This window comes from Plectropomus leopardus, chromosome 21 (assembly GCF_026936395.1).
Source record: "Plectropomus leopardus strain MGB_pleo_1.0 chromosome 21, ASM2693639v1, whole genome shotgun sequence".
Classification (NCBI taxonomy): domain Eukaryota; kingdom Metazoa; phylum Chordata; class Actinopteri; order Perciformes; family Serranidae; genus Plectropomus; species Plectropomus leopardus.
This window is the reverse complement of record NC_142196.1, coordinates 6,761,672-6,773,794: the sequence shown is the minus strand read 5'-3', so window position 1 is coordinate 6,773,794 and position 12,123 is coordinate 6,761,672. Positions and strand designations below refer to the sequence as shown.

The following is a 12,123-nucleotide window of genomic DNA, read 5'->3' as shown; positions in this document are numbered from 1 at the left end:
CTAATTAGACCTCTTCTAAGTACTGCATGGGCGTGTAAAGACAGCGCTTGATTGGTATCTCTGCGACTCTCCCATTACTTTTGCTGCACCTGATAGACTGAGACACCTTTCTCCTTTATCATTCTTATTGATCCATGATGTTTGGTGACCTCACATTATTCGAACATTGCTCCACTCAACACCTGGAGGTGCAGAAGTTTTAATTAAACAGTGATATTCAGCTGTGGAGGTGTTCAGGTCACTATTGCCACGTTCAAAATCTAGTTAATGTATTCTTTGCGATGTGATATTTTCATGTTTGTGTCTGAAAGAAACCCACACATGTGAATCGCATCAAATGTGTGAAAGGGTTGAGGTGGTCAGAGATGATATTCACTGAGCGTTTCACATATTCACATAGTGTTTAAAGGCTAAATAACAGTTTTGGATAGGACGTAGACTCTTCCACATTGTTGCTGACCTCTGGAATAGATAAAAACCTTTAGTCGTCATGGTAATATATAGCAGAGAAGTAGTTGGTTTAGTTTGACGCTCTGCGCTTTAAGATCACCAATGCCAGCAGCAACAGCATCTTGGCGGCATTATTGACTTCCATGGAAATATTTTTGCATCAAGCTGTCACCAAATGTTCAAGTACACAGTTAGAATAGTCACATTTTGTGGTTGTAGGGATCTGTGTGACAACACCTCCCTCCCAGGATTGAGACAACAACTGCTTCTGACTGGTTGCTGAGTACTCTGTTTCTTGGTCCATGGGAATCACTGATTAACTCCACATGTCTCTGTGAGTCTTAGTGTTTGGTGTCCCTATTCAAATCCTAGACAACTGAATAGCGATGTTGTGTTTCTCTACAAGGAAGAAAGGCACTGTCATTAAACCAACCAACAAAATGTTCTAATCAATTGCATTGACTGCATCGTGTGCATCTGTCATGGAACATGATGGAACGCTGTCAGGGTGCTCTTGAGCCTAAACTGTTTGCTTCAGTTAGACTGCATTTGCTCATTTTGTTTTGTAAGTTTCTGCTGGTGAGAAATTCTACAATATACCCTTGCGCATACCAAACAACTGGTGAACATAAGGCTTTGGTTGGTACTGGCATGTATGCAAGATGATTACTGACTGTAGTCCCCGTATGGGCCCGATAGCCATGGATCAGCTAATGATCTCTCCTCCAGTCAGATCAATAGGCCAAAGTGTCACTGAAGGAGGAAGGAAGAGAGTGAAAGTGTGTGATGGACAGAGATGGAAAGAATCATGTAGAAGAAAGAAGATGGAGTGGGGCTATTAGTGTGACCTCTCACCTTACAGCTCAATGTTTCAACGGGCAACGCTTGGTCAGAGGGCAGAGAAAGAGGAGAGTGAAGCTCTGATGCATTTGGATGGATACAGCCAGGTGGCCTCTGGAGCCACAGAGCTCATCTGTCTCTGTCTTCACTCTCTGCCAGAGGGAGGAAGAACATCTCTGCTCCAATATCATGGAAAAGCTTCCACATGCCGAGCATGGTTGGCCAGAGGGCTGCGCGTGCTGCAGTACAGTTGTGGAAACACGACTTTGACTGTACTGGTTGTACTATTTGAGCAGGCACTGCTGAAAAAAATTGGGACAGATTTCCTTTACACATTTAACATCTTTTTGAGATGCATTGAGATTTTGAGATTTTCAGAGGATAGCAACAACATAATGCAGCTGTGCACATGTGTAAAGTTCAGTTCATTCTAAGGTGATGATCGTATACAGTATACCATACAACGGTACAATTGTGGCCACTGATACACAGACGTGGAGCTACTTGGACAGACATGGAGACAGTGTATATACAGTATATATATATATATATATATGTTTCCGTGGTAGGAGATCATTCAAACATATACTCAAGTAACTGTCCTCTTTTTTCTTTTTCTTTTCTTTTTTCTGTGAACCACAGTTAGAATAAAATGGAATGTTCTAACATTAAAATTAACAGCCACTGTAATCACACTGTGACCCTGTTTAGCCTTGACATTACAATATCACTGATTCATGGTAAGCCTCCTCCAACAACTTGTTTGTTTTCAGCAGGCTGGATGGTGACTGTAGTGCTGGGCGCTGAGGTGGTGGGTGGTGTGTGTGTGTGTGTGTGTGTGTGTGTGTGTGTGTGTGTGTGTGTGTGTGTGTGTGTGTGTGTGTGTGTGTGTGTCTCTCAGTGTGACTCATGAGAAGCTATCTTTAATCACAGTGTGACAAAGGCCACAGTGGCACAATCGTGATGCCAGAGAACTCTTTCCTCAGCTGCATGAATCAGAAGCTCTTTAACAAATACCGAATAGCCTCTTTGTGAAAGAGCTGGATTCTGTGAACCATTAGTCTTAATTAGAGGAATATTTGTCCCCATGTGACCTTGTGGACATGTCTCTGAGATATGTGTGCTACTGCCAAATCATTTGCAAAAGCATCATGATGTTAATGTTTTGGGTTTTTCTTTTTTGCTTTCATTCCACGAACTGAGTGAAAGGCTACAATGTTTTAAGGATTGGCAAGGTCATGGTAGGCTGGAAAACAGCTTTCGATTGTGGCCAAGATAGCGGTTGTGCGATTTGTTGAAAACAATAACTACATTCAGAGCTCTCACAGGTTTAGATGCTTGTGGTTATTTCACTGTGGTGCCTTTGAGCAGGGGAACTAAGAAGTAAAAGATTGCTTGAAACTTAAGGACAGCAATAAGCTCAAATGACCTTCCCTGAGCAAGATGATGTAAACAACAGAGACAACACTCAAAGTGCATAAAAGAAGGCTACAAACAAGGCACCAAGATTCTTTCATCAGCACTTGTTTGCATTCAGGAACATCTCTCCATAATGAACAACCTTGACTTTCAAATGCCTCCAGCTAGTTCTAGCTTGAACACACACATATACACCGTCTGTCGATCTGGCTGACGAGAGGAAGCGAACTGTCTCTGCTGGTGCTGTCACCTGCCCCTTTTCCCCCCGTCACCAACTGCGAGGAGCCGGTAAAAAATGACAGTGTTAAAACAGTGAGTGAAGCGCTCCATACGCACCGCACTGTGCCAAAACACCACTGGAGGTGTCGTCTTCCTCACTCTGCATTTTGTCAGTCCAGTTTTTTTTTATTTTGTGAACCAAAACTGCAGTTTAACACATAAACATAGAGTTCATTCAAGTTAATGTTCATTGGTGTATTGGAGATGAGGCTTATTTCCCTTTCTGGATATTATGCTGACAGCTGCAGAAAAGCAAGTGCTGCAGTTTCTCTAATTATTTTCACCTTTCAAATCATCAGCATGGCCCCAACTATACCTGTCCACTAGCCATTTATTGCTTGAGCGCTTGTGTCCTTTAGCTACTTAGCAAAGAGGGAAGTGGAATGACTTTAACAACTCCTCATCTGCAGAGCTGGCCACTTGTGTCAAGAGGTCCTGACTGGAAATATTTCATTAAGCCGGGAGAGGGATGCTGGCCGAGTTTCTAATTAAAACTGTGTCCTCTGCTAGTGAAAGTGGTCTGCTGACGTGACTGAATATAAGGTGATAATGAGTTATGTATTGTCTTAAAGAGTGCATATTGGGAACACAGACGAAAGTTACGTCTATGAAACACACACCGAAGCTTTTGCAGAGTGGCTTTTAATGAAACAGCTCTCCTGGTTATATTATTGCGATATGGTGTGTCCTCTCCAGGTGGTCACTGTAGTGAAATTCTGAGTGCCGCTGATGCAACCGAGAGGTAACTCTGCTAAGGGAAAGCGGAGGGGAAGTAAAGGCTGGTATGAGAAGGGCCCCAAAGGACACACAACCGTAGGGCAACTCTTATTGACACTCCCGCACTTTTGCTAAACTGACTATAAAGCAGAGACACTGATGATAACGGAGGGAGGGAAGAGTGTTTGAGAACTGACTTAGAGGAGTTGTGCAAGGACTCAGAGGACAAACCTCTTAACTATGGTACAGAGCACAAGGCATACAAAACAGTAGAGTACAAAGATAATTTCTGTAGATCATGTACACATTATCAGTGGTGGAAAGTAACTTAAGTACATTAAGGCAATCTTTGTACAGTTTTGCAGTACTTTCACTTTACTTAACTAAATCCATTTAATGATACTTTATACTCCTACTCCGTTACTTTTAAGAGGCAAATATTGTCCTTTTGACTCCATGACATTTATTTAATAACTTGAGTTACAGCTTCTGAATATTATTACAAAATATTCTCAACATATAAGTTATGATCCACTGTTATAGCTTAAGTGACCCTGAACTATATGAAGCAATGAAAATAATCACCACCTTCACCAGCTGCAGTATTAAGGGGCTTGCTGCCACCATTCATTTCACTGAAGGTAAGGCAAAGCAGACTCATTATGAAGGGGCTGCCGCCCTCAGCACACAACAGTTTTGCTCTGCCGCACTGAGCTCACCATTTTGAAGTTTTGGCGATTGCTGTCTGGGTTTGGCCGGTTGATAGGATAGCAGGCATCACAGAGGCAGAAAGAAGACAAGATGGAGGAGCTAATACTGTTGGTGAATACTCAGAGTTGTTCAGCTAAGTGCAAACAACTTGTGAGGACGACCAGAGGAATAACTGGGCCTTCAGATTACTGTCCAAATATGTTTAAATCTTTGCTAATTTCAGTGGTTTCTGTTGATTTTCAACAGTATGCAGCTACAAGTTAGCTTGTGCTTCTGCCACTCTGTCACTGTACTTTCACTTTTGACATAATATTTCTTTTTGCTACTGTTACTTCAAGATCTGAGTGCTTACTCCACTGCTGCATTCAACAATACACAGATAGTAATGACCATGAGCTGCAATGGTAAATGCTTTTTTTTCCTAGATGCAGATTTCACCACAGAGCTGGGAAAACTGTCTCAGTATCTAGAGAAATGTGCAAATGTTGCTCCACAGTGCATCACAATATATGTTTTTAATTACAACATAAGTGCATTTCACAAATAATAATATAAAGAAAACAGGATTAAATATATATACATGCTTAATATTGATAATTACACTCACTACTTGGACTGCATGCTATGGAAGTGATAGGTCTAGCTTAGTCTAACCGACTTCGTGGAGTTTATCACTGTCATTACTCCAGTCCTGCTGATTTACAGTACAGGGTGAATTCAATTACCCATGGTTCTCTGTCAAGCTGCCCAAGTGAGAAATGGCCTTCATTTCACCTGGACAGTGTTGGCAGCCATCTTAACTGGTTTAAATGAGCAGTCCATAGACAAAGGGATGAGCCCTCCCAAAGAATCAATTAACAGATGGGCAAGTACTGTGCAGGGGCCGGCTTTTGGGAAGGTTTTCTTGTCATGGTATAAAGCAGCTTCCCTTATTCTGGATTAAAGTTTTGTTTCATGAGAATAAAATAATCAACAGGCATATGCGAAAAACAAAAAAAAAACCCAAAACAACTATCATTTTTGTGATTCTATGAAACATATCCATTGAAACAATGCTTTTGAAGCCTTTGGTATAGAACATGTTTTCACATGAGGTATAATAAATTTCTTCTATCACATGCCACTGATAAGACTCCTGACATACATGAATAATACCCCAGAATATACACTATTTCTGCTTGATTTTCCATTTGTTGTTTGACTTCGGTGCTTTTATTTAGAGGTGGTGGGGGTCTTCTCAGCCCACCTTGGATTCCTCCTCTGCGCAGCTGTTGTGTTTCTTTGTTTTCCTTATAATTTTTGTTCTCCGCAAATAACTAAACTGCACTGTACACCTCATTGCCGCGTTGATTGGTGCTCAGATTTACTTCCACAATATGCATTTATCATTCGTCGGGCCCCAGTGAAATTAAATGCCTCTCAGACTCATGTTGGGATCTGGCCAGGGTAAATATTGTTGTCTGCTGTTAGTGATTACACACAATTGCTCCTAAGCTATTGAATTTGCAAAACGGCTCTCCAATAATGGAAACAAAAGTAAAGGCCACAGGAAGTCCAGCATTTCTCCAAACCGGTGTCTAATAGCGAGCAGGTGTGTGGTTAAAGTCTGATCTCGTCACTTATCTTGAGTTTTTTTTTTTTTTTTTTTCATGTGTCCATAATAAGGCACACGCTGATCAAATCTGCACAGTGAAACTTCCACCTCTGTATTGTAATGCCACTTCTCATGCCATTGAACAACTCTTCCCCTGCCCTTGGTGCTGAGTGCTAACCATGACAGCGCATTCCCCATTGACTTTGACTCCAGAGGAGCAGCAAAGGAGCGATTCAAAGAAGTCCTCAGCGGGAAGGGTCAGGCAGGACAGAATACAGATCAGGGGAGCCCTTCTTCTGCTCATTTTTGTCCTTGGAGAAGAGGGAAAGAGAATTGATAATACTACTGTGGTCCACAACTTTTGCCTGTAACAAAACTGGAATCTGGAGATTAGACGTTTTTGTCCATTTTTCTTTATTTTCAAGTGTTATGAGCTAGCTATTATTTAGTGTATATTGTTTTGTCACACAGCATCTTTGTATGCATGCGGTATTGCAAAATCTACCCTATACAAACCATTATTTGCTCTTTCTGAGAAATGGTGGTGTCCTTCAGGCATGTCCTGATATGAAACTTAACAATTATCTCAGCCAAAGTTATCTCCATATTCAGTATTATCTTGGTAATTACTGAAGTAAGATAAAGTTGTTATGTTTGCGTAAACATGTCTGTGAAGGAGTAGAGTGTGTATACTTGCTTTCAGCATGTTCGCATATTTTCTCAGTCTGATTTTGTCACACTTGTTATCAGACTACCACTAATTAAAGAAAAAAACTAATTGTCTAACTAAATGTCTAATCTCCCTCTTTGCCTCTCTCTCAGGTAACTACCAGCTCTCTCCGACTGTGAACATGCCGCAGGACGACATAGTGATGATCGAAGACGACAGGCCGCCCCTGCTCCCTGCCCACCTCTCCGACCAATCATCCTCCAGTTCCCACGATGACATGGGCTTTGTGGGAGAGAACCCGGTGCCCTGGATTCACGAGCTGCCTGATCAGAATGAATGGTGAGCAGTGGGTTACTTTGCAGTGGGGTTGTTTGAATTATTTATCACTTGATGGACCTCAGACAGGCCCTGTGTGGAAGAAAGCTGGATGTTTTTCAGTTCCAGCATGCAGGAGGTTTAGCTTAGGTTGTTTGGCTGTGAGTTTTCCTGCTGGTCACTGAAATCGTGGCCTGTCGCTTATTAGTGAGAGTAGTGTTTCCTTGACTGATCCATAAAACCAGAGAAGCAGGTCTTAAGTATCTCTTCCAGGTGTAAGTCTGGCATGGATTATGCATTTGGTCATGAGTGTGCATGTGTACATGTGTTTGTGTATCTGTCTGTCTGTTCGCAGTTTATCTCACATTCTTCTGGACCTGTCAGCCTGATATTTTTGTGTGCACATTGTCTGACTGTTTTATACTGGCATTGACTGCTAACTACTCACCACTCTTAACTGGTAGAGAAAGATCACAAGATATCAACAAAGTAACATAGTCAAAGGTATTTATTGCAACTGGCTAGACTAAAAACAAGCCTTACCTCGTCTTTTGCAGGCCACATTTTCACCTTTTTCATGGCCTCAAAAACTATTATCCAAGGAAAAGTTTGGCCTCGTGTTGAATTGGAGCATCTGCAGAAAGAAATCTAATATCTGATATTATATGATCCACCAAAGTTAGTCACAAAACGAGTGAAATAAATCCCAGTTTTTGTTATCTTTGCCACCATCTTGACTGTAAGGATATGGGCGGGACAGTTGGATGAGATTCAAGTCTTCATTGTTTAAGAGGAGAGAGAGGTAGCGAGGGGTTTGACTGGACATTGTGTCCAAGGCTTAACTCCATATAGCCTGTCCTCTCTGGTTACACCTAGATAATGTAAACTGCATTCCACTGCTGTCATGAAAACATGCTGGACACACAGCCTGCCCTGCACTCCCTGTTCCCCACCCACATGCCTTCAGACACACCTGTTGGAGATATGCACTCCACTGAGTGAACTTTTCTCGTTACATAGTGTGATGACTTTCCTTAGCAGTGCAAACCAGACTATCTGCCTTAATGAACCAGGAAATGACATTTTCATATCATACCCTAAGTTTGTTATGGGGAAATGATGGAATTTTGCATCAGGGCTACATTCAGAATCCCAAGATATTTGTAACTTTTTGGGAAATATGTACTTGTGTAAGGTGTGAATGTATGTGCACCACTGGCAAAGCACACGTGTGGCTCTGTTTGTGTGTTAAATAATGGATGACCCAGCAGTAGTCAGACTGTACCTCCACCTTTCCAACCCTATCCCCCAGTGGGATTTCAGTGCCCCACTCAGTCCGCAGAGTGCAGCACCCTCATAATAAAATATGAAACTCATCAGGGCTCATTGACCTTGTCACAGAACTATGTCTCTTTCGGGATACAAGTGGTGAAGCAGAGGAACTTTTACAAAGAGAGATTTCAGCGCTGCAGCTATGTTCTGTGCTTGTCTTTCTTTTTTATTGTTGTCACTTAATGGCAGCCTTTTAGCACAGGAAGTTAGAGCTGTTCATCCCTAAAGGTATAATCACTCACTCTACAATTACTGATTCCTGTATGGTTGCAGAGTACAGGTACAGGAAATTGTAAAAACAAGACATCCAATCATGTCCTCATTCTCTTCTGAATGATAAAGCCAGGAACTGCTTTTTCTCCAAACGTAGGTTGTTATTAACTCTTGCTTTTTTTGCTATTTATAGTGAGTCATTTTTATTTTATTTTATACAGATAGTGATTCTGTCTTGTGATTGGCTGGTTGTAGTTTGCTGCAACATAACCACATACTTGATTTTTTGTCTTCCTTTCAAGGTGAAATGCTGTTTGCCACGAATAGAGATGCTTGTTTTATTTATTTATTTATTTATTTTGTATTTTTTATTTCTTATTCCCTGGTGACTCTCTCTTTCTCTCTCTCTCTCTCATTTATTATGAATGAGTAGATTTGCTCAGCATGCCTGTTGTTCATGTGATGTCAGAGGTTTGTCATAGTGGATTAGGTCCACAGCATATGGCTGGAACTGTACTCAGACTTCCTCACACACCATTTATGCGCGCACGTACACACGCGGCACTCACACTGACTCACATGCATACACGTGCATGATGCGTGCACACAAGGCAGGAGTGTGCTATATACTACTGCCTTGGGTTATAGTGAATAATTCATGTTGTCAAAGAAATACATGCACACTCATGCACGCACGCATGCACACACACACATTCTATTTCACTCAAATGCTAACAGCTGCTTAAACGCACCAAGGGTGTATCCTCTCTCTGACTGACTTACCGTTTCTCATTTTCCTTTTCAAGTGCCTCAAACATCCAGCTAAACACACACACACACACACACACACACACACACACACACACACACACACACACACACACACACACACACAGTGTTAACAGGCATACTGAGCCAGCAGGGGATGTGGGTCAGCCAGGCTCCAATGTATTGGAACTGTTACTTTTTAATTAAGCTCTTGCAACAGTGCAGTCAGGGCCTGGTACGTATTGAATATGTATTGTGCAGAGCCGTGAAAGTCTCACCTCTGGCCTCCAGTATTATGCAGCCTTCCTTCCTCATGGGAGGTGCCTTGCCAAGGCCACAGCTATACACCTACAGTGCATACACAAAGCACAAAAGTAGCTGGTTGGCTTGTAAAATCATTGTAATTCAGGCTCTTTCTCTTCTTGTCCTTTTTTCACCCAGTGGAATTGAACAAACTCAGACTCCCTCTCTCTCTACCCTTTTATTTCCCTTTTATTAATCTATTTCTTTTCTTCAGTAGCGGCGCTGTATGTGACTTTGTTCACACTTAGAATAGCAAGCCAGTTGGCTTGTAAAATTAATTTATTACTTTACTCTGTTAATGTAGGGGTAATCAGAAGGTAATTTTAGCATCTGGCAGTGGCTATTATAAGGTAAATAACAACTAATGTATACAAAAATCAATTAAAGACCCTTTTTCTTGTGTAATCTAATTACCTCTCTCTTATAGTATTTTGTTAATATACATTCTTGTCTCTCCCTCTGTGATATTCTCCCTCTGTTTCAGTCCTCTCCTCTGCAGGTTGCCTGTGAATGATAGCCCACATGTTAGTGTGTTAATGTGCAGGCCCCCAAGATAAATGGTTGTTTTGGAGGTAGAAATCCCATCTCACACAAGACACATAAATTGACCTACTTTTTTTTCCCTGACATCCCTAGCCAATATCTAAGTGGTGTGTATTCTGTGTATGTGCGCATACATGGCTCTCGTTAGTTCACGTTTTACTGTGTGGAGACATGTTTTGCGTCCTCTTGCAGGTACTGTTGTTATGAAGCGTTGTTGTACTACATCAGCTTTACAGGCCTCAAATAATCATAAAACAAGCTATAAATATTACAGCCTGTGCTTTTAGATCTCTGTTAAAATGATAATGCACAAATATCCCAGCTTTTATTTGTTGCTGCTGCATTATAGACTGTTTTATTAGTATTACTATTAATATTCTCCTTCTTTTTATCAGGTAGGTGGTAGTGGTATGGAGCTTGTGAATAGAAGTTGACTGCTTGTTCAAACAGACCAGGTGGTGCAGTAAAATATGTAAATTTATTGCATTGATGTGGCCACTTCATAGCCAGATGTAGCATACTGAGGTTGAGGTGGTTAAGTCGAGAATATGTGAAGGGTTAATGGGTGTGCGAGTCTGATTCAGGAAGGTGATGGAAAGCAGCATGTGTCTTCTGTCAGGTTTCACTGGATAAATAAAGATTGTAAGTTATTACTTTGCATATCTGCACTAAGTTCATTTGAGCACCAGGTCCTGACCCGTCACATTAATTACCTTTGCGGTGTCTGCCTCCTCCTTCATTAGTCTGAATCCAAAGCCAAACAGGAAGAACCAAGTCCAAATGATTTACAGTAAAACAGATAAGAGTGGAATAATCTGTATAAATAAGGAAAAAAAAGTTTTTCTCTCAGGAGTGCAATCTGGTACAGTGTCAGAAACACAATTTATTGTGTAATCATGGCAACTGCTAATACGAGCAGATACGAGAGGAGATGCAGGAGGAGTGTTTCATGTTTCCACCTGGTTGTCATCTCAGACGTTGATAAAGGCCAGTTGTTGGGTGTGTCTTTTCCTTTTTAACTGGGGGCCCAGGCAATGTCTTTTCCTTTTTGCATGGATTGTGCGCAAAAAATAAAATTCTTGTCCTTTGCAATCAGTTTAAAATAAATTGTAGATCAGAAATTATAATTTAAAAATACAATTTAAAAAAAAGCAGAGATCATGTCATTTGCAGTGGGGATAATTCTAGCAGGGAATGTCCTTGACGTTTAAACAGAAGTTAAAACTTAGACTAGTTGACTGGTCTAAAAGTAAGGCAATACTCCAAAAATAGTCAGCAGAATTTAATATGTAAGATAAACACTGTCCAAAAAAATATTGCGTGTATTAAAAAAGCCATTTAAAATTGTTAATGGCATTTTTTAATTGCCAGTGGTAAATGTGTGACAATTTGCACCATGCACTCATCGTCTAATCTTACACATTCTAAATATGAATATAATCAGTGACAAGTAACTCAAATCAGCTTTTCTTCAAGCTGCATTAAGCTACATTTTCAAGCACCAAGAGACTCTTTAACTTTAGTGCACCATCACCCACGCCTAGATGGATATTCATTACAACGCCCCCTTTGGTAGTGCATCTAATCCGTACCAAGGTGCCATCAACTTTGTCCTTCAGAAGCAAAAGAAGCTTTTAAAAAGTATTTGCAAGGTTTCCTTGCAATGTAACACCTAAACAAAACAAAACACAAAGTCCCTTCTCAGGAGAAGTTTGCGAAAGCACCACAAGGAGCGTAAACCCCGCACCTACAGAGCACTGAAGCAAAACAACTTGACTTTGAAGAGGAGGCTCTTTGAGAGACTGAGAATATGTCTCCTCCCGACAACAGAACCTGCTTCCACATGCTTTTTTTTCTGTGAAGTCACAGTGTTGTTTTTCTGTTCATTTAGTGGCTGGTAGATACACAATACGTCCAACTACACAAGTGAAGAAAAGCATAATAAAATGACCACTTTTGTGTCCTTTGT

The 12,123-nt window shown here is 41.0% G+C and overlaps 1 protein-coding gene across 6 annotated transcripts in view; it reads left to right on the top strand.

Annotated features, from left to right (window-relative positions):
- Nucleotides 1-12,123, top strand: part of LOC121960465 (partitioning defective 3 homolog) — a 383,207-nt gene that overhangs the window by 224,840 nt on the left and 146,244 nt on the right. For all 6 annotated transcript variants that reach the window (XM_088071635.1, XM_088071632.1, XM_088071633.1 and 3 more), the window contains one exon: nucleotides 6,833-7,019. In XM_088071635.1, the coding sequence (XP_087927761.1) occupies nucleotides 6,833-7,019 (187 nt within the window). The remainder of the gene's footprint in view (nucleotides 1-6,832; nucleotides 7,020-12,123) is intronic.